The sequence below is a fragment of the Cervus elaphus genome, chromosome 19 (genome assembly GCF_910594005.1).
Source record: "Cervus elaphus chromosome 19, mCerEla1.1, whole genome shotgun sequence".
NCBI lineage: Eukaryota > Metazoa > Chordata > Mammalia > Artiodactyla > Cervidae > Cervus > Cervus elaphus.
The window spans coordinates 47,064,216-47,087,887 of record NC_057833.1 but is presented as its reverse complement, the minus strand read 5'-3'; the positions used below and the strand labels follow the sequence as shown (position 1 = coordinate 47,087,887).

At 33.3% G+C, this 23,672-nt stretch overlaps 1 protein-coding gene across 12 annotated transcripts in view; it reads right to left on the bottom strand.

Moving 5' to 3' along the window:
• The window catches only part of DLG1 (discs large MAGUK scaffold protein 1), a 261,867-nt gene that overhangs the window by 120,274 nt on the left and 117,921 nt on the right, over positions 1-23,672 (bottom strand). For 8 of the 12 annotated variants that reach the window (XM_043874579.1, XM_043874576.1, XM_043874577.1 and 5 more), the window contains 2 exons: positions 18,350-18,448; positions 1,476-1,529 (listed from right to left, as the gene is read on the bottom strand). In XM_043874579.1, coding sequence (XP_043730514.1) covers positions 1,476-1,529; positions 18,350-18,448 — 153 coding nt within the window. The remainder of the gene's footprint in view (positions 1-1,475; positions 1,530-18,349; positions 18,449-23,672) is intronic. The other 4 variants (XM_043874584.1, XM_043874585.1, XM_043874586.1 and 1 more) reach the window with 1 other exon arrangement.

Sequence of the window (23,672 nt, the reverse complement as noted above, 5' to 3'; positions counted from 1 at the left end):
CTTTATGCTGAACACCTGTTTTCCTTCTGCGAGTTTGGAAATTTGGTATGTACAGGATAGAGGGTGTCTATGTGAACAACCACCAGTAAATAACTGTGGTGAAGCCCAAATAGTGGGCTTCCCTAGGCAGAAAAACTGAATACTTGTTGCTACATTTTCACTGCCAAGTGAAAACAGTGCTCTGTGGACACCTCTTGGGAGGAAGATAGTACAAGGAAATCTAAAGATGTATTCTTCTAGACAAACAGCCTTATAATCTGACTATGGATCCTGACTTATTACATATAACAATATGTATGTATGTACATATAAATATGTATGTACATATAAATAAATCTTAGGTACAAGGTGCTGAGCCTTGTGAGTCTTTCTAGAGAATTTCTCAACATGGGTAGTGAATGGGTTTAGAGACTTCCAACATATTCTGCTTAGCAGGAAAATTATTTTTTGAATAATGTGTCATAAAAACTAAGTTTGCTGTCTGTATGTTAATCCTGCTTTTAATTTGTTGACATCTCTAAAATGCATGTGTATTTATTTTCTTTGTTGATCTAGTTTTCTGTTAGGTCTTACATAGTAACCTTCCAGTTCAAAGGGTTTTAAAATAAAAATATTTAATATCTCTCCCTTAAGCAAAACATAATTTAACAAATGAACAAGGGATAAAATGTGAAGAAGAAAATATTGACAAAAGTACAAACAAAATTCTTCTTAAGTATTCAATATCAGTGTGAAAGGTGACACTGACTGAAGAGTACTTTTGGTTTGTATTAAGTATTATTACTTAAAGTTTTCAAAAATCTCCCCAAATTTGCTATACCCATATAAATATACACAGAATATAAAGCCAAATAAAATGTTTCAAAGTACAGATGAAAATCAACTACAGTTCAAAAATGAGAGAAAAAAGATTTTTATAATGTATTAAATTATGCACCATTTGATTTTTTAAAAATGCACAGGTATAACTTCTACTTAAACATCTCCAAAGATACTTTAGGTGGGGTGAAAAATGTTAAGATTCTGCTGTTCTGGCTATTTATCTTTAGGAGAAAGAAGATTTTTTAACAAAAGAAGTTTAGAGCGAAGGAACAATTAATTTAAAGTTACAGAATTATAACTGTGAACACATATAAATCTGGTCACTAAAAACACAGTCACTCAATTAGACTTCAAAAATGACTCTCTGATTATATGGCATTGTGTAAATGACCACTGGTGAGACAGAGCCTGTAGTGAAAGCTATTCATTTTAACTTAAAAATGAAATGTATTTCAACATTTCTGCTTTGTAAAAGCATGGAAAAAACAGAAAACAAAAAAGGATAGTATGTTTCATTTACTTTAGTAATTACAGCTCAATGACAGAGCATCATAAGTACAATGTATTAGAGAAAATAATGCTGTGATTTTTATACCTGTATCAAAACCTGAACAGGAAAAACAGAATTATATATGGTGATGAATGGAACTTACATAAGTTGATGTTTCCAAGCTGTCTGTGTTAACCAGTACTGGAGGAGGATTTGCCTTAAAGAAAGAATTGTAAAAGTATTAGGCTTAACAGGAAAATTGGCACATTACATATTAATGGTCACAAATATTAGAAGCATATGAAAGATTTGCTATTTCTTAAATTATAATTTTATATGAAGTTTTCATATGTTAAACAATGTATCCAGTTTCTAGCACCAGTGGAAAGAATTAGATATATAGGCAGCTATTACATTTGAGAAATGGATGATTATTTCCGCTACAACAGACACAATTTTGTTAAGATTTGTGAAGTTCACCATTCTCCTCAAAACAATTCACAAATATTTTCTAATATAACAAAAAACTCATCCAAATTTCTTGGCAATCACTTCTTTTCTAGTCTCAAGGATCTCCTGAAGATTCCAACATTTCATCACCCAGAAAAAAAATTCTGTCTCATACTGAACTGTGTTTAAACACTGGGGGAAAGGAGCCATACAAAGAAATCCATCATAAACTTTAATTAGAATACTGAAAACACATTCAATGTAAAAGCCCTCAATTGTTATCAACTGCAATTACTGCTTTTCATCTGTTATTCTAGACCACGGACAGAACAATTAATGGTCAACCACTCCCCACCCCTCCAAAAACACAAGCAGAGTAACATAGGTATAATTAAGTTTGGGATGAAAAAAGCTTGGTTTTCTGCTTAAGCTGGAAAGGGTTTGTTATGAAGGTGGAACAAAATTTTAAAAATAAAATGCAATTATTACCAAATGAAAACCAGACTGGAACATACTAGAAAACTGATGTGACTCCTCTTAAAATTCTTTCTTTTGCATATTTAAAAATATATAATTACAAAGTCAAATGACATTTTCAGAGAATCAAAAAGATGACTATCCTTTAAATAAATTTTAAGAGATATGCTTGCATAAATAATTGTACTGTATGCATCTAAGCTACATGAAGCAGCAAGTTAAAAATGAGTGGGGACAAGGATTACAGTAAAGCACAGGGAACTATAGTCAGTGTATTAAAATAATCTATAATGGAAAATAATCTGAAGAAGATATATATACACATAACTAGATCACTTTGCTGTACGTCTGAAACAATAAAAAATCCTGAAAAAAACAAACAAAATGAGTAGGCAATACTGTATTAAATACAAACATAATACTAGCTACTTTATGTGCAGCCCTACCTTTAATGATAATAGTCTATTTTCCAATGATACAATGAGAATCAAACCTAATACTACATGTGAGATTGCTAAAAATACTATTTGTGAGAGACATTTAAGATTTTATGAACATTAGGAATTATTCATTTCCCAATGACTACTGGGATCTCAAATTGATATTTTTAAATTAAAAAATTAATGGTACAACTTCACCTTACTTTGCTTAAGCAATTACAGAGGAAGGCAAGAAAGAACAAGGCTATTTAAACTTACAAAAGAAGCTATAATCTTTAAAAATTACGGCAAGAAAACCATCTGGCTTCCTCTGCTCGTTTATTACCAAAAATATAGTGGAAAAAGTTGGCTTTCACAAAAGTCTAACTTATACCAAAATTATCACAACCCTAGCTGCTCATGATCACCAACTCATCATCACTGTATATGTTACCTTTTGATTCTAGTTATATAAAAATCTGGTATTGAAATACATATAAATTATACAAAGTGTTAAATTTCCTTCAAGACAGAATGACGACAATGAGAGATTAGGAGAAGGAGGGGTAATGGATCATCTAAGTGCATGAACTGAGGACTGCTGTAGTTGGGTGATAAGTATACATGGGAGTTCACTGTACTACTTCCTATTTGAACAGTTTTGAATTTTTTCATAAACTACAGCAAAACAATTATATTGAGTCAAGTACTCAATTGTAAGAGGTTAATAATGAAGGCAGTTGTAAAATACTATGGGTTAAAGCTGTTATTAAGATATTAGCATTCACATAATAAAACTAATTTCAATTTTAAAGTTCAGTTCTGAAAAAAGAATACAGACTAGTAAAAATAATTTATAATTTTGGTTTAATGAATATGATTAGATAATTAATATATGTACAATCAGTTTATTTGTAGATGTATCTTAGAAATAATCTGAGTGAATGACCACACCTGAAGGGAAAGCATAGACTTGAAACTGAACAGAAACTCAAATTGAGGATTAAAAGAATTTCATTCAAAACTAATGTCAGATTAAGCAATTTGAAAAGACCTATCACAAAATGTAGTCTAAAACAAGAGCCTATGTACTTGCAGCTCAAGAGGCATGATCTGATGGCCTCAAGTTCAGCCACCAAAATAATGTTAAAAATATTTAAGACTGTGTTAGCAGGAAGAGAATTAAAACATTTATCTTAAAATACATTATACTTTTACTTACTAACTTGAGGATTTCTAAATTCTTATAGAATACAGAAAGGGTATCTGACAAAGTAGTAATTCATCCCTCTCAAACTTGGAGGTGGTGGGAATGAGGTAGCCCAATGGGCTTGGAGGGTACAGTATACAACTCAGAAAAACACAATACCTTAACACCAAAGCCAGAACAAGTACTTTAGATAGAAGAGATACAGAAAAATTTGGCCGCGGAATTTGCTACTTTCAGATAGCTGAAATAAAGAGCACTAAAACAAAAAATACAGTAGCAAATTTGACTAGTTTAAGACCTTGGTGTCTATAACTAGGAGGGAGATAGCAGAACAGATAACACGGAATTACCAGCTTTACTTAGGGAGGAAACAAAGTAACAGCAGTAAGACTTGAGGATAATCTATGTGAAAGTTACTTGTTGACTAATTATTTAAATAACCTTAAATGACACATCAAAAAGCATGATTCTAGATCTCTCTCTACCTCCCTCTACCATTCAATGACTTTGAATATACAGGTAAATCACAAGTACTAATTATTGAAACTTATTTCTTCCGTCTATAAAGAGACATACCTTTAACCAAAAGGACCGTGTGACAACTCAGTAAAGTAATATTAAAAACAAAAGAAAAAACTGTGTTGTAAACCACAGAAACCTGTTGCTAATCCATTATACTTACTAATAGTATATACCATTGTGTATGTCTCAACTTAGACAATAATGAAATCCTATGATTCACTTAGAAATGTGGGGGTGGGTGATAGGAAAGGGGCAGGATATACCAGAAACAGAAACTAACCAAACCCTAAAGAATATGACCCAAGAATTAATAATAAGACTTAAGAAACATAGTTTTGATCATCCAACTTTTAGAATGTTATTTCATTAATAAAGGGCCTTATAAGTCTGCTGCTGTTAACATACTGCAGCCTCCTAATCCAATTTCAGATAACAATATTACACCTTAAAAATCTTGTGTTAAAAATAATTCTAAGATTCAGTTATTTAAAAACAGGCCAAAATTAGTTTAGAAAACGCTTTTATGCTGTATACTGTATTTCTCCTCCTTAGCATTTATCGAAGTTTCATTATATTATTGGTTTAATGTCAGTCTCTTTCTCCCCTACTAAATTATAAACAAGTATTTCTCCAATAAAGAATTCATAAACCCCAGACAGTAGTACATCTTGGATTCTAATTTGGCACACACAGCATTGAAAGTTAAATGCTAACATGTTAGTGACTACTATAAGTTAAACTGACTATAAAAACAAATATGATGAATTCTGGAATGATGACAGAATAAGAAGTCCCACAAATTTGCTTCTCCACCTAGATGACGACTGTACTGGCAAAATGCAATTGCCAGTGTGACATGAGTATTTTGGACTTCTGTAGTCTATTGAGGGCTTGCAACTTCTAGAAGTTACCAGATGTCAAACTGTGGTTAATCCAGTCAATTTCAATTCTCAGCAGTGTTGAAGCTACCCAACTCCCATCCTTCATAATTTGTTCCTAGAGCAGCTGGCACAAAGCCTGCACAAGCCAGGGCAAAGTAGGGAGGGAGTAGGCAGCCAAAAGGGACCCTGTTCTTCAAATATAGGGAATCTGTGTTCTGATTGCTACCTCTGATCACGGAAGTTTCAAAGAGGTAGTGGCCATTATTGCTGAGCCTCTCCCAAGTAATGTAAATCCCTCCCCCTCTGGCTGAAGTGACTCCTAGGAGATTTAAAGGGCAAGTGTCTCCTCCCATAATTTCATTTGTCTCTTTTTCCCCTTTCAAGAATCAGACACTGAAGATTAAAATATTCAAAAACAACCACATATATGAGGGAAAGCACAAAGTCACTGTGCATGCCTGGGGAAGATGCAGGCATAGAAAGAATCAGAGAAGATTTTAAAGTTATCTCATAGGCTGATTTTTAGCACAAAGATAGCCTACAGCAATCAAAAAACCAAAAACAAACCAGCAAACTTTAGAAAAGTGGAGAATCTTATTTCCAGAAAAATCATAAGATTCAAATGTCCAATTTCGAACAAAAAAAATCAAAAGGCATGCGAAGAAATAGGAACATATGTTCCATTCAAAGGAGGGAGAGTGAAGAAAAAAGAAACCGTCTCTCAAAAAGAGCTGGTGGCATATCTATCAGACAAATGATTTAAAGCAACCACTGTAAAGATATCCAAAGAACTAAAAGACAAGGTGCACAAAATTAAGAAAATAATGTATGAACAAAATGGAGAAAGCAATAAAAGACAGAAAACCTAAGGAGAAACCAAAAGGAAATTCTGAAGCTGAAAAGTACAGTAACTGAAATGAAAAATTCACTAAAGCAAATGTGAGCAGGCAGAAGAATTAGGAAACCTGAAGATAGGATGACATAAATTATTAAGTCTGAGAACAGAAAGACTGAAGAAAAGTAACCAGAGTCTAAAGAGACTTGTGGGCCATCATTAAGCAGACCAACAAACATATTACGGGAGTCCAAGAAGAGAGAGATCAAGGGGGAAGAGAGAATATCTGAAGAAATAATGGGTAAAACATCCCCAAATTTGATGAAAGACATGAATATAAACAATCTAAGAAGCTCAAAAAACTCAAGGTAGGATGAACTCGGAGAGATTCACACTCAGACACATTAAAATCAAACTGCTGAAAGACAAAGAGAAAATTGTGAAAGCAGTACAACAAAGTGACTCAATATACAAGAGCTCCTTTGAGGTCAGGAAACAGTGGGTGGGTATATTCAAAGTGCTAAAAGAAAAACACTGTCAACCAAGAACCCAGTAACTGGCAAAACAATCTTTCAAATATGAGGGAGAAATTATGACATTCTCAAATAAACAAAGTTGAAGATCATTACTTATAGACTGGCCCTGAAAAAAATGCTAAAGTGAATCCTACACGTAGAAATGAAAGGACACAAAGACAGTAACTCTAGATGTCTGAGGAAATAAAGACCTTGGTACTAAGGACAAATACAAAAAAACCTCTTCATTATCTTAATAGTGTTTTGTAACATCACTTTTTGTTATCTACATGATTTAAGAGACTAATATTTTTTAAACTATATTTTAAAGAAGTGGGCATGTTAGTCACTCAGTCATGTCTGACTCTTTGTGACCCCTTGGACTATAGCCCATGAGGTTCCTTTACCCATGGGGTTTTCCAGACAAGAATACTGGAGTGGGTTGCTATGCCTGATCCTGGGTCAGGAAGATCCCCTGGAGAAGGGCATGGCAACCCACTCTAGTATTCTTGCCTGGAATTTTATATTTTAAAAGTTAGTTTAAAAGTGAATTATTCATACAGAAGTGATGTCAACATCAGTAAATAACTAAAATCAATTACTAGCCCAGAAATTAATATTATGGTAACTTTGCTTTGTAATTTCACATTTATTTTCTACATAATTTAAAACATGAATGCATTTAAAAATTGTTATTTACATTTTTGTACATATAATGTATAAAGTTGTAATTCTGTGACATAAACAACTGAAAGGGGTGGGATGTAACTGTTAAGAGGAGCAGAGTTTTCATATATCACTAAAGTTAAACTGATATAAATTCTAATTTGAGTGTTGTAATTTCAGGATGTTAAATGTAATCCCCATGGTAACCACAGAGAAATTAGCTACAGAATATACATAAAAAGAAAAATGAAAGGAATTTAAACATTTCATTACATATATAAAAAAATCAACCAAACAAAAAATAAGACAGTAATGCAGGAAATGCAGGAAATAAATCTGTAATAAATGTAGAAAATAAATAACAAAATGACAGAAGCCTCTCCTTATCAATAATTACTTTAAATGCAAATTGCTTAAACCCTCCAATCAAAAAAAAGCAGAATGGATAAAATCACACGACCCAACTATGTTTTCTGCAAGAGACTTCATTGAGATCCAAAGATGCAAGCAGGCTGAAAGTGAAAGGACAGAAAAAGATATTCTATGCAACTAGCTACTAAAAGATAGGAGTGACTATATTAATATTAGATAAAATAGAAGTTAAATTTTAAAAAGTTACAAGGGACAAAGGACAACATTATATATTAGTAGAAGGTTTAATACAGTAAGAAAATAAAACAATTAACATTCATGTACCTAATGCTATACCATCAAAATCTCTGAAATACAAAGTGACAGAATTAAAGAGAGTAAACAAATAATAGTTGAAGATTTCAACGCCCTGCTTAAAATAATGTGTAAAACAGCCAGACAAAAGATAAGTCCAGAAAAAGACTTAAATGCCTCAATAAACCAATCTGATCTAACAGACATATTTGGAACACTCTGACCAACAACAGGATATATTCTTTTCAAGTGCACTTGGATCATTTCCAGAATATACCATATGTTAGGCCACAATTACGTCTCAATAGATTTAGTAAGAAAGTTGTCATATAAAGTTCAGTCGCTCAGTCGTGTCTGACTCTTTGCAACCCATGAATCTCAACATGCCAGGCCTCCCTGTCCATCACCAACTTCTGGAGTTTACTCAAACTCATGTCCATCGAGTCGGTGATGCCATCCAGCCATCTCATCCTCTGTTGTCCCCTTCTCCTCCTGCCCCCAATCCCTCCCAGTATAAGGGTCTTTTCCAATGAGTCAACTCTTCACATGAGGTGGCCAAAGTACTAGAGTTTCAGCTTCAGCATCAGTCCTTTCAATGAACACCCAGGACTGATCTCCCTTAGGGTGGACTGGTTGGATCTCCTTTCAGTCCAGGGACTCTCAAGAGTCTTCTCCAACATAACATGTTTTATGTCAAAAATGGATGAAGACAGTAAGCAATAATAGAAGCAAACTGGAAAATTCACCAAGTTGTGGAAATTAAATGACATACTATTAACCAATGAATCAAATAAATAATAGAGAAAATGAGGCCAATAGCTGTTTTTTTAAAAGATCAACAAATTGACAAACTTTTAGTAAGATGGACTAAGGGAAAAGGAGAGAAGAATAAATTACTAAAATCAGAAATGAAAGTGGGAACATTATTGTTAATTCAACAGAAACAAAAAGGATTATAGGAGTTATTATGACCAAGTGTAAGCCAACAAACTGGATAACTTACACAAAACGGAAAAACTCCTACCAATGCCGAATCATGAAGAAAAAGTTTTAATACTTTATAATTAATAAGGAAATTGAATCAGTAATCAAAAATCTCCTGACAAAAGCCCTTGAAATCTGATTGTTTTCCTGGTGAAATTTACCCAACATTTGAAGAACTACCATCAATTTTTATCAAATTCTGCCCCAAAATTGGAGAGGAAGGTATACTCCCCAACTTATGCTTTGAGGCCAGCATTATCACTATAAGAAAACTGCACACCAATATCCCTTATGTATACTGATCCAAAAATCTCAAGAAAAATTGAATTCAGCATTATACTAAGAGTTTTATATACCATGACCAAGTAGGATTTATTCCTGGATTGCACAGATGATTCAACACAGGAAAACTGATCAATGTAACATACCACATCAATAGAATGAAGAAGAAGGAAAAAAAAAACCAACATGATCATCTCAATCTATGCAGGAAGTATGTGACAGTATTAAATATTTTAACTAAGAATATAAGGAAACCACCACAACGTAATAAAGGTCATATATGAAAAACCTACAGCAAACATCATACTTCCATGGTGAAAGACTGAAAACTTTCCCTCTAATATCAAAAACAAGTCAAGCTGGCCCACTTTCACCACTTCTATCTAACAAAGTATTGAAAATCAGTCAATTAAACAAATAAGAAGAAGAAAAATTATCCAGCAGCTTCAGCTGCAAGCAACAAATTCTGGTAAATTCTCTTTTCAATTTTTATTCTATTATAAATATTTTCTATTTCCGTGCTATGGCTTCTTAGACATACTCATCATTTAAAAGTAGACATTAAATTTCTAAATACAAGAGATTTTAAAGTGTCTTTGATATTAATTTCCCATTCTGATATTATTTTCTCATTTAAATGTTTTCTTCTCTGTAATCACCCTCTGTTTTTTTCAGTCTTCTAACTTTATTGAAGTTTTCAATGCTAAGTCAAACATCTCTCTTGGTAAATGTTACACTGTATTTGAAAACATGTGGGTTATTTTCAAGTTTCTTTTGATACTGATCTCTAACATAATTCTACAAGGATAAGAGAACAAACTCTGTATGATTTCAGTATCTTTAGACCACCCATTTTTTGCACCTGTTCTTATGTCCCTGGATATGTTCCAGTGTCTCCTCCTTTACAATCTATGGGAATTTGAACAGAATTTGTATCCTACTGTTGTGTGAAAACTGTATAAATCTTGATTATGATGAACTGGTGCATAGTGCTTTTCAGGACTACTATATCCTTCCACTTCTCTGTATATTCATTCTATTAATTTTTGAGAGTTTAATACTGAAACTCCCAACTAAAAATTTTAATTTATCTACTTAAAAAATAACTGTAATATGTAGTGGAACTACATATAACCATGTTCTGTATTTTCCAAGTCTCTTGTAAATGTTATCATACTTTCATAATTTTTAAAAAAGGCCAAAACAAGCGGTACTCTGACCCTCCTTTCTGTTTCCCTGTAAAGCATGAAATAAATTTTCCAAATGAAAAAAAGAAAATTATCTGTCTGCAAATAATATGATCATATACGTAGAAAAAGTCTGTTAGAACTAATAAACTTAGCAAAGTGGCAGTATATGGTCTAAACACAAAAATCAGTTGCATTCCTATATACAAACAAGCTGGAAAGAAAACAAAAACAATTCAATTTACAACAGCATCAAAAAGAATAAAACAGTTAGGAATGAACTTGCCAACAAGTGAAATATCTGGGCAATGAAAACTATAACATTGCTGAAAGAAATTAAAGACAATAGGAATAAATGGAAACACATTCCTTGTTCATGACATCTTAATACTGTTAAGATGTCAATACTACCCAAAGCAATTTATAGATTTAATACAATTCCTATCAAAATAACAATGATGTCTTTTGCAGAAATAGGAAAACCCATCCTAAAATTCATATGGAATCTCAAGGGACCTGAATAAACAAAATAATCCTAAAACCGACAAAGCTAGAGAACTTAAACTTCATTTCAAAACTTACTATAAAATTACAGTATTCAGAAGTTTGGTATTGGCATAAAGGCAGTCATATGTCACTGGAATTGAATATACAGTGCAGAAATAATCCCACATATATATAGTCAAATTATTTTCAATTATAAGGGTGCAAAGACCATTTGAAGGGAACAAGACAGCCTTTTCAATACACAGTGCTGAAAAACTGGATATCCAAATGCAAAATAATGAAGCCTAACACCTAACACCATATACAAAAATTAATTTTAAATGAATCCATGACTTAAATAAAAGACCTAAAACTATAAAACCCTAAGAAGAAAACACAAGATAAAAACTTCATGACACTGCATTTGGCAATGATTCACTGAATATAACACCAAAGGTGCAGGCAACAAAAGAAAATATAGACAATTTGGACTTGTTAAAAATTAAAAATTTTGTGCATCAAATGACACTATCCACAGAGTAAAAAGACAACCCACAGAATGGAAGTCAATATTTGCAAATCATGTATCTAATAAAGAACTAATATCCAGAATATACAGAGAATTCCTAAAACTCAAAAGAAACCAACAACACAATTCAAAATGGGTAAAGGCTATTTCTCCAAAGAAGATATACAAAGGGCCAATAAACACATGAAAAGATGTTCAACATCACTAATCACTGGGGAGCTGAAAATCAGAACTACAATGAGATGCCACGTTATACCCATCAGTTTGGCTAACAATATGAAAACAGAATAAATATAAGGAGTGCTGCTATAGATGTGGGAAAATTGGAACCACTGTACTTCATTGGTGGGAATATAAAGTGCTACACCACTGTGGAAAATAGTATGATAGTTCCCCTAAAAATTTAGTTACAAAATAATCCAGTTATTACACTTTCAGGTATACACTCTAAAGAACTGAAGGCAGGGTCTTGAAGAGGTATCTGTACACCCATGTTCATAGCAGCATTATTCACAATAGCTAAAATGTGGAAGCAACTTGAGTTGTTCACTGACGAATGGATAAGAAAATCTGATATACACATAAAATGGGGTATTATTTAGCTTTCAAAAGAAGGTATATTCTGATGCTACATATGTATACAGCATGGATTAACCTTAAGGACAGTATGCTAAGTGAAATCAGCTAGTCACAAACAGACATATACTGTTATGATTTCACTTATCTGAGGTACTTGAGTCAAAATCACAGAGAAATAATGTAGAATAGTAGTTGCCAAGGCCTCGGCCAGGAAGTGAGAGGGGAGAGGAAGGAATGGGGAATTCAGTGTTTAATGGGTACAGAGTTTCAATTCTGCAAAATGAATAAAAACTTCTGCAGATGGATGATGGTGATATAAAGACACCAATATGAATGTACTTAATACCACTGAACTGTAAACTTAAAAATAGTTAAGGTGGTGTAATATACATTATGTGTCTATTACAATTAAAAAAGGAAAAAATATGACCTCAACCTAATTATTAAAATGCATCAAACAAACACAAATTGCAGGTATTCTACAAAACATCTAGCCTGTTCTCTCGTAAAAGGCCACACACATGAAAGACTGTGGCGCTACTTTAGATTAAAGTAGATTCATGAACACTAACTGTGGTCTTGGATGGACAAAGGACCTGTTTTTGTTTTTCATACAAAGAACATTACTAGGCTACTGGCAAATAGAATTATGGTCTGTAGTATTATGTTGCTTCCCTTGTGGCTCAGACAGTAAAGAATACACCTGTAACACAGGAGATCTGGGTTCAATCCCTGGGTTGGGAAGATCCCCTGGTGAAGGGAACTGCTACTCACTTCAGTATTCTGGTCTGGAGAATTCCATGGACAGAGAAGCCTGGCAGGATAGCCAACTTTCTGCTTTAGATCACTATATTATAGCAGTATTTTTCCTTCTCAGGAAGATATTTAGTATCATAAAGTATTAATATTTAGGGTAAGGGAACATGAGTAAAACTTCCTTTTAACTGGTATACAAAAAAATCATACTCAATTATATTAGAAGAGAAATGATGAAGCAGATGTGGTAGGCAAAAATTTTAACAATTGGGGGAGACATGGGTATATGAAATTTTTTACAATTCTTGCAACTCTTTGTAAGTGTGAAATAATTTGAAAATAACACAAAAACAAACAAACAAAAAAATCCAAGACACAAACAGAATAGAGGCACTGCAGTCAAGTGATAGTGTGTGGTTAAAAAAGGTCCATCAAGGCAATCCAAATATATTATTGTATTTAAGATTACTAGTAAAGTGAAAACCTAACAAGCCATGCTTTAGATTATACAAATGATCAAATCATTTAAGGGTCAACACTCATATGTTCTGTGAAACTTGCATTGTCCAAAAGCAATAGGATACTCTATACTGGATACACTTCTAACCTTAGTTCCTCTCATGTCATGTGGGAGTTATCTGCTGTCTCTTGCATGAACAGATAGTAGGCTCTCAAAGGAAAAGAACAATGTTATATTTATTTTTGTATTTACATGACTGAAACAGTAACAAAAAATTAAACTAAAAACAATGCCTCCAAAGCGTCTATTTGAGCATGAACATAGACTTTTCATACAAACACATAAAATTAGCTATAAAGCATTTCAATAATACTTTCATTACATATCTCCTCAGAACTGGTTAAAAAAAAAAAGGTCTAAAGAATCTAGTTTTAAAGAAGAGTATTTACTCTGGGTGTATATTTAATAGGCTAGTATCTTAGAGATTATATCGTCAGTAGGAAGAACTAGCATCTGTTATACAATTGCTATGTGCTCAGTTTCTATGTGGATGGAGAAACCAAGGCTATGAGAAACCAAATAATGTTCCCACCATCACACAACCAGGAAAGGGCAAGGCCAGGAATTGGCAGAGTTAGGTTCACTATAAAGTTCAGGTTCTTTCTGTAACTTCAAAAGCCATACAAAATCAATACACAGAAACCACTTGCTTTCCTATATATTAACAATGAAAAATAAGAAAAAGAAATTAAGGAATCAATCCCATTCACCAGTGCAGCAAAAATAATTAAATATCTAGGAATAAATCTACGTAAGAAGACAAAGGAACTGTATACAGAAAATTATATGACACCAATGAAAGAAATCAAATATGACATAAACAGATGGAGAGATATTCCACATTCCTGGGTAGGAAGAATCAATACTGTGAAAATGACTACACTACCAAATGCAATCTACAGATTTAACGTGATCCTTACCAAATTACCAATAGCATTTTTCACAGAACTAGAACAAAAAATTTCACAATTCATACGGAAACAAAAGACCCCGAATAGCCAAAGCAGTCTTGAGAAAGAAGAATGGAGCTGGAGGAATCAACTTTCCTGACTTCAGATTATACTACAAAGCTACAGTCATCAAGACAGTATGGTATGGGCACAGAAACAGAAATATAGACCAATGGGACAAGATAGAAAGCCCAGAAATAAACCCATGCACCTATGGATACCCTATTTCTGACAAAAGAGGCAAGAATATACAATGGGGCAAAGAAAGCCTCTTCAATAAGTGGTGTTGGGAAAACTGGACAGCTACATGTAAAAGAATGAAATTAGAACACTCCCTAACACCACACACAAAGATAAACTCAAAATGGATTAAAGACCTAAATGTAAGACCAGGAACTATAAAACTCTTACAGGAAAACATAGGCAGAACACTCAATGACATTAATTAAAGCAAGATCCTCTATGATCCACCTTCTAGAGTAATGAAATAAAAATGAAAGTAAATAAGTGGGACTTGATTTAACTCAAAAGCTTTTGCAGAGCAAAGGAAACTATAAGCTAGGAGAAAAGACAACCCTTGGAATGGGAGAAAATAATAGCAAATGAAACAACTGACAAAGGATTAATTTCCAAAATACACAAGCAGCTCATACAACTCAATACCAGAAAAACAAACAACCCAATCAAAAAGTGGGAAAAAGACCTAAATAGGCATTTTTCCAAAGAAGACATACGGATAGCTAACAAACACATGAAAAGATGCTCATTATTGCTCATTATTAGAGAAATGCAAATCAAAACTACAATGAGATACCACCTTACACTGGTCAGAATAGCCATCATCAAGAAGTCTACAAACAATACGTGCTGGAGAGGGTGTGGAGAAAAGGGAACCCTCTTGCACTGGTGGTGGGAATGTAAATTTATACAGCCATTGTGGAAGATGGTATGGAGATTCCTTAAAAACCTAGGAATAATATGACCTAGCAATGCCACTCCTAGGCATATACCCTGAGGAAACCAAAATTGAAAAAGACACATGTACCCCAATGTTCACTGCAGCACTATTTACAATAGCTAGAACACGGAAGCAACCTAGATGTCCATTGACAGATGAACGGATAAAGAAATTGTGGTACATATACACAATGGAATGTTACTCAGCCCTAAAAAGCATTTGAGTCAGTTCTAATGAGGTGGAGGAACCTAGAGCCTATTATACAGAATGAAGTAAGTCAGAAAGAGAAAAATAAATATTGTATACTAACACATATATACAGAATCTAGAAAGATGGTATTGAAGAATTTATTTGCAGGCCAACAATGGAGAAACACATAGAAAACAGACTTATGGACACAGGCAGAGGGGAGAAGAGCGTAAGACGTACGGAGAGAGTAACATGGAAACTTACATTACCGTATGTAAAATAGACAGCCAATGGGAATTTGCTGTATGTCTCAGGGATCTCAGACAGGGGCTCTCTATCAATCTAGAGGGGTGGGATGGGGAGATGGAAGGGAAGTTCAAGAGGGAGGGGATGTATGTATATCAACGGCTGATTCATGTTGAAGCTTGACAGAAAACAACAAAATCCTGTAAAGCAATTATCCTTCAATAAATAAATAAAAGCCATTCAGTCTATCTCTGTACCACTCTAACTAATAAGCATGATAATTTTCATATTTTCATAAAATTTAAATGACATGATCAATATAAAAGTACTTTGAAAGTTTAAAGTTCTAGAAATAATATAAGAATATTTTAAAATTTTATCTTTATCTTTCTAGCTATCTATCTGTCCTCAAACTCACTTTGAAATAGAGAGTTAGCCCCCATTTTTAATAGATGAAGGGAGTATAAAACTCAGAGAAGTTAAATAATTTGAGTCACAAAGTAGGACTAGACTCTAAATCTTAAATCTTCTGTTTCTATTTCTATCATCTCCCGATGCATCCAAAGTATAAAGCAGTAGATCTTTAGAAGAAAAACTGTATTTATTTAAAATGTTAAAATCAGGTTATATGTAAGATACGGATTTAAAAATTCATTTGGGAACAAATATTTTAATCACTCTCATTAATTTTATAATGTATATGTTATACTCAATTACTCAGGTATACACTCACTTATTCTGCAAAACGAGGCACACCCACAGCCTTCTCATGTAAAACAAAACATTATTCTACTATTCTACTTAGACTTTTGTAAGTATATTTAAAACCTAAAATGAGGTTAGGTAATATAAATAAGCCTCTCCTGTTAAGTTTTTAAACTTGCTCCCTGGTTTACTGTCTCAAGCAAATATGAAGTAACACTAGCGACACAAACAGCCAAGATCAAGTGCCAGCTACACATGCATACTATTCTTTCAGTAACTGTAAAACATCTCAAGTGAGTACTACTATCATCATCAGTGCTAAAGGTGAGTAACGAGATCAAGGTTAAGTAAACTGCTCAATCACACAGCTAGTAAGTGTTAGGAAAATGAAAAAGTATTAGTTGCTCAGTCATGTCTGACTCTTTGTGACCCCACGGACTATAGCCCGTCAGGCTCCTCTGTCCATGAAATTGTCCAGGCAAGAATAATGGAGAGCGCAGGAAGTGGCAGAACTAGAATTCTAAACCAGATCAATCTAAGTTCTTTATTTATAATTACAAGGTTATGCAATCTCTAAACAATTTTCAAGTGTAGTGTGATACTAAGCTAGGGATGCTTGGAATAAATAAATCAGAGAACTTCTGAACAGGAGAAGACTGGTTCCTAATTGAATATAAGAGCAGAAATAACTACAAAATTTCAAAGGGTTCCAGAAAACTATTTTGACATCAAAAGACAAACTGAGGTGACATGACTAGAATAAACTTTCAAGTCTCCTACTTTAAAAAATATTGTGCTACTAAATCCTAGTTACTTGGAAGAATGTTACATTATTACAATAACCCTTTGACTGTCTATGTAGAATTATATTTTATAATTTATAAATTCAATTTCTCTTTGCATTGTACAGAAAATATTCATCTGGACTTACCTATTCAATTCTGGGTAGTTTTATAATTTGACTTTTCATGATTTTCTTAAGTTTTAGTGTAATACCTATATTTCCCTTAGAATCTTATTTTGTATAATGTTCTTACTGATTTTCACTTTTTAGGAGAGGAGAAGGGCACTGAGATGAGAACAATGGAAGGTGATAACTCATTTTTCCCCCTTACAGGACTTATTTTGACACTGTTTACACAGCAAAAACACCATTTTTACTAGATTTTATGCTACAGGTCAGTAATAGTAAAATTACCTAAAAATCCATTTGTTTATACATTAAAATGAGATAATGACCTTTGGTGTGAAAGATGTCAATTATCCTACTTACTAATAACACCGTGATTTTACCTTTGGATAACTCTGTTGGTAGAGTAGTTATTGTCCTAACAAGCCGTCCCTTGGAAACACTAAAGCTCTGAAAGCTACAAATATTCAGATTCTCTGACATCTGGCTATTATCTCATTGTATTTTTTGACTGTTACATGTTAACTTAAAAACATAAACTCATAATTTTAGAGTATTTTTACATTTACAGAAAAGTTGCAAAGATATCATAAAGAGTTCCCAAATACTTTATATACATCAGCTATTATTTTTCAATAATAAATGTGAAGTATGTTGTCCTACCAAATGACAGAAAGATTGAGTATTTCCAAAGAAGATCAATATAAACTGGAAAACAAAATGCTATATATAAAAGGACACATATAGTACAAGATCAGGAGGGGTAATTATTTTTACTATCTTTAGAAAATAAACAAAATTTCCCAAAGCAAATAAATTTTAAAACTGTTTTGAACAGACTTACATGTATAAAAGGCATGATAACAAATCTAAGGAGGTTCAATATGATGAAGTTTAGAATGTATCTTTTTTGTAGATAACCTAATAAAACAGCAAATATAGAACCCATCTTATATTAAATCCCAGATAATTTAACTCCCTAAAGATATCATTTAAAGTCCAAAGTGTATTACCAACTCTAACAAAGAAACAGTTGAAATGATCTGAAAAGAATACAAATGAAACCATTAAAAACAAATAAAATTATATAAAGAAAAAAGAAACTAATAAAAACCTGTGGTATGATGGGTAGGATGACAGTATTCTCAGCAGGGACTGGCAGGACAGGGATCACAGGGACAGTGGGAGAAGAGGGAGATACAGCTTCTGTTGGCTAAAAATCATCAATGACAAAAAATCAGGAAAAATACAAAATAAAAGGGAAACATATAACAGAAAGTTTTGTCACAAAGATAAATTATAGTTTTCAGAAATAACTAAAATAGGTAAAATAATATATTACTTCAATTTAAATAAGAAAATGCTCTTAGAATTAATTATACCACTAATAATAATTTTAATGACTCTACTTAAAATAAGTGTTTAGATGTTTAAATGAAAATAATAAAAAATAATGATTTAACAATACTCCTCCACTGGGAGATAAGACATTCTCTTCACAGACTACAAAATATTTTTTATAGCATTCAGGATATATTTGACCACTTGCTTCCTTGCATTCATTTTTTTTTTTTTTTTTTGCTTCCTTGCATTCAAAGAATCAATTACTCTCATGCCTAATTCAATTATTTTTAAAAAAGATGTAAATGGAACACAGAAAGGGTGTCTTGTAAAAGTACCAATTTCTGTTACCTGGATTAATTAATAAATATTTGCTATACCAATGACATATTCTACATAAGAATTATTAACCTCATATCCTATACAAAAACTGGAAATTAATTGATGACCTAAATATAAGCATTAAAACCATAAAATTCTTAGAAGAAAACATAGGGATAAACCTAGATTTAACAATGGATTCTTAAATATGATATCAAAAGCAGAAGTAAAAAAATTAGACTGTATCAGAATTCAAACCTTTTGTGAAGCAAATGGCATTCTCAAGAAAGGGAAAAACAACATACAGAATAGGAGAAAATCCTGCAAACTGTACATCTGATGATGGTTTAACATGAAGAACAGATAAAGAACTCGTATAACTCACCATAAAAAGACAATTTAAAAAATGGGCAAAGGACCTGGAACAGATATTTTCCGAAGAGGATACACATATGCACCCCGAAGTTCATAGCAACACTACAATAGCCAGGACATGGAAGCAACCTAAATGTCCATCATCAGAAGACTGGATAAAGAAGATGTGGCACACATATACAATAGGATATTACTCAGCCATAGAAAAGAACAAAACTGGGTCATTTGTAGAGAGGTGGATGGACCCAGAGTCTGTCATACAGAGTGAAGTAAGTCAGAAAGAGAAAAGTGAGTATCATATTTAATGCATGTATGTAGAATCTAGAAAAATGGTACAGATGAACCTATCTGCAGGGCACAAATAGAGATACAGATGTAGGGAACAGACAGATATATGGACATGGAATGAGGGGGGAGGTAGTGGGATGAACTTGGAGACTGGGATTGACATCCACTGACGCTAGGACAGATAGTGGGGACCTATAGTACAGTTCAGGGAGCTCAGCTCGGTGCATGTGGTGACCCATATGGATGGAATGGGGAGTGGGTGACCGGGAGGTTCAAGAGGGAGGGGGGTATGTATAGATATAGCTGATTCACTTCATTGTACAGAAGAAACTATTACAACATTTAAAAGCAATAAAACCCCAATTAAAATAAAAAACAATAAGCACATGGAAATCTATTCAATATTATTATTCATTAGGGAAATGTAAATCAAAGTAACAATGACATATTACTTCATACTACTAGGAGGCAATAATAAAAAATAAAAACAAAAACAGAAAGTAACAAATGTTGGCAAGGATGTGCAGAAATTGGAATCATCAAAAACTGCTGGTGGGAATGGAAAATGGTGCTGCCACTATGGAAAACAGTTTGGTTTGGCAGTCCTTCAAAAAACTACCCCTAGGATTACCATATGACCCACCAATTCTACTCCTAGGTAAATACTTAAAAGAGCTGAGAACCGGGACTTGAATACTTTACCCTAGTGTTCGGTGATGCATTATTCACAATAGCCAAAAGGTGGAAACAACTCAAGAGTATCCATCAACAGATACAGAAATACAAAACATGGTGTGTGTATACACACTCAAACACACACACACAATGGACAGTCATTCAGCCATAAAAAGGGATGAAATTCTGATATCTGCCACAACATGGACAAACCTTGAAAACATTATGCTAAGTGAAATTAACCAGATACAAAAGGTCAGTATTTTGTGATTTCACTTATATTTAGAATAGGTAAATTCATATAAAGTAGATTAGAAGCTACCAGGGGCAAGGGAGAGAGGAGGGTAAGGAGTTTACTGCTTAATGGTTACAAAGTAAGTTTGAGATAGTGAAAAAGTTTTGGAAATAGATAGTGGTAATAGCTGCTCAATACTGGAAATTTAACTGATGCCACAGAATTGTGCAGTTAAAATTGGTTAAAATGGCAAATCTTATGTTAGATATATTTTATCACAATTAAACACCTCAAAAAATTTTTAATGCAGCAAAAGCAGGTCCCTTCACAGTGCTGTTGGATATATAACTTCATACAAACTTTATGAAAAGCAATCTAATAGCTTTAAAAATGTTGAACTCTTTGACTTAGTAATTCTGTTAATCTATCCTGAGGGAAGCCTGGCATGCTGCAGTCCATAGGGTCGCAAAGAGTTGGATATGACTGAGCGACTGAACTGAGTTCTAAGGAAATATTAAAAAAGCAAATGTCTTAATATTCAATATATTCTTTTGAACATTGTACTTGGGAAAATGCAAAATATCCTAAATATAAGGTGTTGGAATGATTGCACAAACAATAATTTCATAAGATTAAATACTATGCCCCTGGAGAAGGGCATAGCAACCCACTCCAGTATTCTTGCCTGGAGAACTGTGGGCTACAGTCCATAGAGTCACAAAGAGTCGGACATGACCGAAGCGATTTAGCACACAAATACTATGCATTGATTAATAATCATCTGTAAGAACAGTCTATAAGTCATATATGATACTGCCTATGGCATGACATTAAGTAAAAAGGAGAAGATAAAAATTTTATTTAAAAAATGGAAAGCAATGTTTGATAAGTTAACCTCTGAGGACAGGATTATGAATGGTTTTTCCCCCTGCCTCTATTTTGAATTCTACTTTTCCAATCGTCAACAATGAATATATAGTGATGCTGTAATGCATGGTGAGGGATGGAAGATCTATTACTATTAAGAGAAAAACAATTATAATATTTTACCATCTCATTTTCTAGAAAATAAACTGAAAATGTGTTTCACATTAATTGTTCAAAAAGATGCTAAAATTTTCAAAGATTTTTATAAGACCATTAGAGTTGAAGAAGCTAGGGATCAAGTTTAACCCTTCTTTTTACAACTGAGCTTAAGCTCATAAAAGTTAACTTGTGACAAATGAGGAAAAGATTTGCTAGACTATTGTTACCTGGATTTCTTATATTCTGTAGAAAGAGATTGTAAGCCATTAGATTTTGTTTCCTTTTTTCTTTCTTTTTAATATTACCAATTTAAATGAGTTCTCTAAATGAGTTCTCTGTTTTGAAAGATGGAAAAGTTACAGAGACGGACAATGGTGATGGCTGCACAACACCATGAATGTATTTATTGACACTGAATTAATTAAGTGTACTAAGAAACGTTAAAATGATAAAGTTTTGTTACATATATTTTATCACAATTAAAAATAAATTAGGAATAAAGTCTCTGTCTTACTTGGGATTCTAGCCACCATTTATATAGTGTTCCTATAGGAAAAAAAAAAGTTGAATTCCATATTATGAGCTTAAAACAAATAATTTAAGTGCTACCAATTTTCAGTGGAATACTTATAACTTTTTAAAAATGTTTGAAAAACCCAAGAGATTCTGACTCCTAATTTATGACAAAGAGAAAAAGATAGTTTTAAAAGAATTTAAGTGAAGTTAAGTCAGACAGAGGAAGACAAATACCACATGATTTCACCAAAAAAACAAAACAAACAAAATGAAAATAGATAGAAAACACACTCACAGATACAGAGAACAAATGCACAGATGCCAAAAAGGGAGGGAGTTGGGGGGTGGGCAAAATAGGTGAAGGAAATTAAGAGGTATAAACCTTTAGTTATGTAAGTCACAGGGATGTAATATATAGCACAAGAAGTAAGGTCAGTAATATCATAAACTTTTTATGGGGAGAGATGGTTACTAAACTTACTGTAGTGATCATTTTATGATGTATGCAAATATCAACTCATTTAGTACACCCAAAACCAACATAATATTGTTCATCAACTATATTTCAATTATTCTAGAAAACTACTGCTGAATCAACTGAATATACATATGGAAGATGAATGACCCCTTACCCTACTACCTTATACCATATATAAAATTCCAGATGGTTACTGTCCTATTAACAGAAGAACAAAAATTAGATTTCTAGAAGATAGCAATGATAGAATATAACCAGGATCTTGACGTAGGCAAGTACAGGTTGTTGAAGTCAAGCAGAGTGAGGCAAGCATCTGTGCACAGGAGTGGAAGGGTGGCAGAAGTGATGTTGGAGTCTGGGCAGGATGAAGAGGATATCGCACATGGGCAAGCAGTGGCAGCAGCCTGGTCTTTTTGTTGGATCCCAAGTGTGAGAGAGTAATCTGTGTGGCAGTAGCAGTAGTCTGGCATGAAGTATACAGGCCTCACTGGACAAGATGGGGATATCCCTTTGATCTTTAGCAGGGTGGGAAGGAGGTCCACTAAGAGCATCAACAGTGGTAGGAGGTTGCTGACATACCTGAGACTTGATCCAATAAGTAAATATATAAAGGATAGTGGGAGCAAGGGTCCTCATGTCAGAGAATGGAGTTGCAAACATGCAAAGGGAGAAAATCAGCATGAAATCTATGGTTCTACACTAGATTTGAAGGCACTAGTATGACAGTATGGTTTTCAATATATATAGACAAATACAGAAATAAATGTGTGTGTTTACATATACATCTGTACCCTGGAGCAGTAACACCTCAATAGCATGAAAATACCTAACACTCAGATCTTGGCTTATAAATATCCGTTCTCTAATTTTTAAAAAAAGGAATCTTTGGAGAAATGACTCCATAGCTAGAGCCTAGAACTTTTTGCCATGCCAGAAAATAAGAAGGTGCTCAAAGAATTAATGAGGCATGACAAAGGACACAGAAGTCAGCTTGCTGGGGCTCTTATCAGTTACACTGGGAACAATGTGAGACTCAGATAACAATAATGATAGCATAAACCCCACTGAGTTAAAGAGGACTCCAAGAGTCTACACTTATATAAATAATTACATAACAATGAAATGAATAGAAGAGTGCATTTCCTTACAGTATATGTCAATCAAAAATGTAGAAGGAATGAT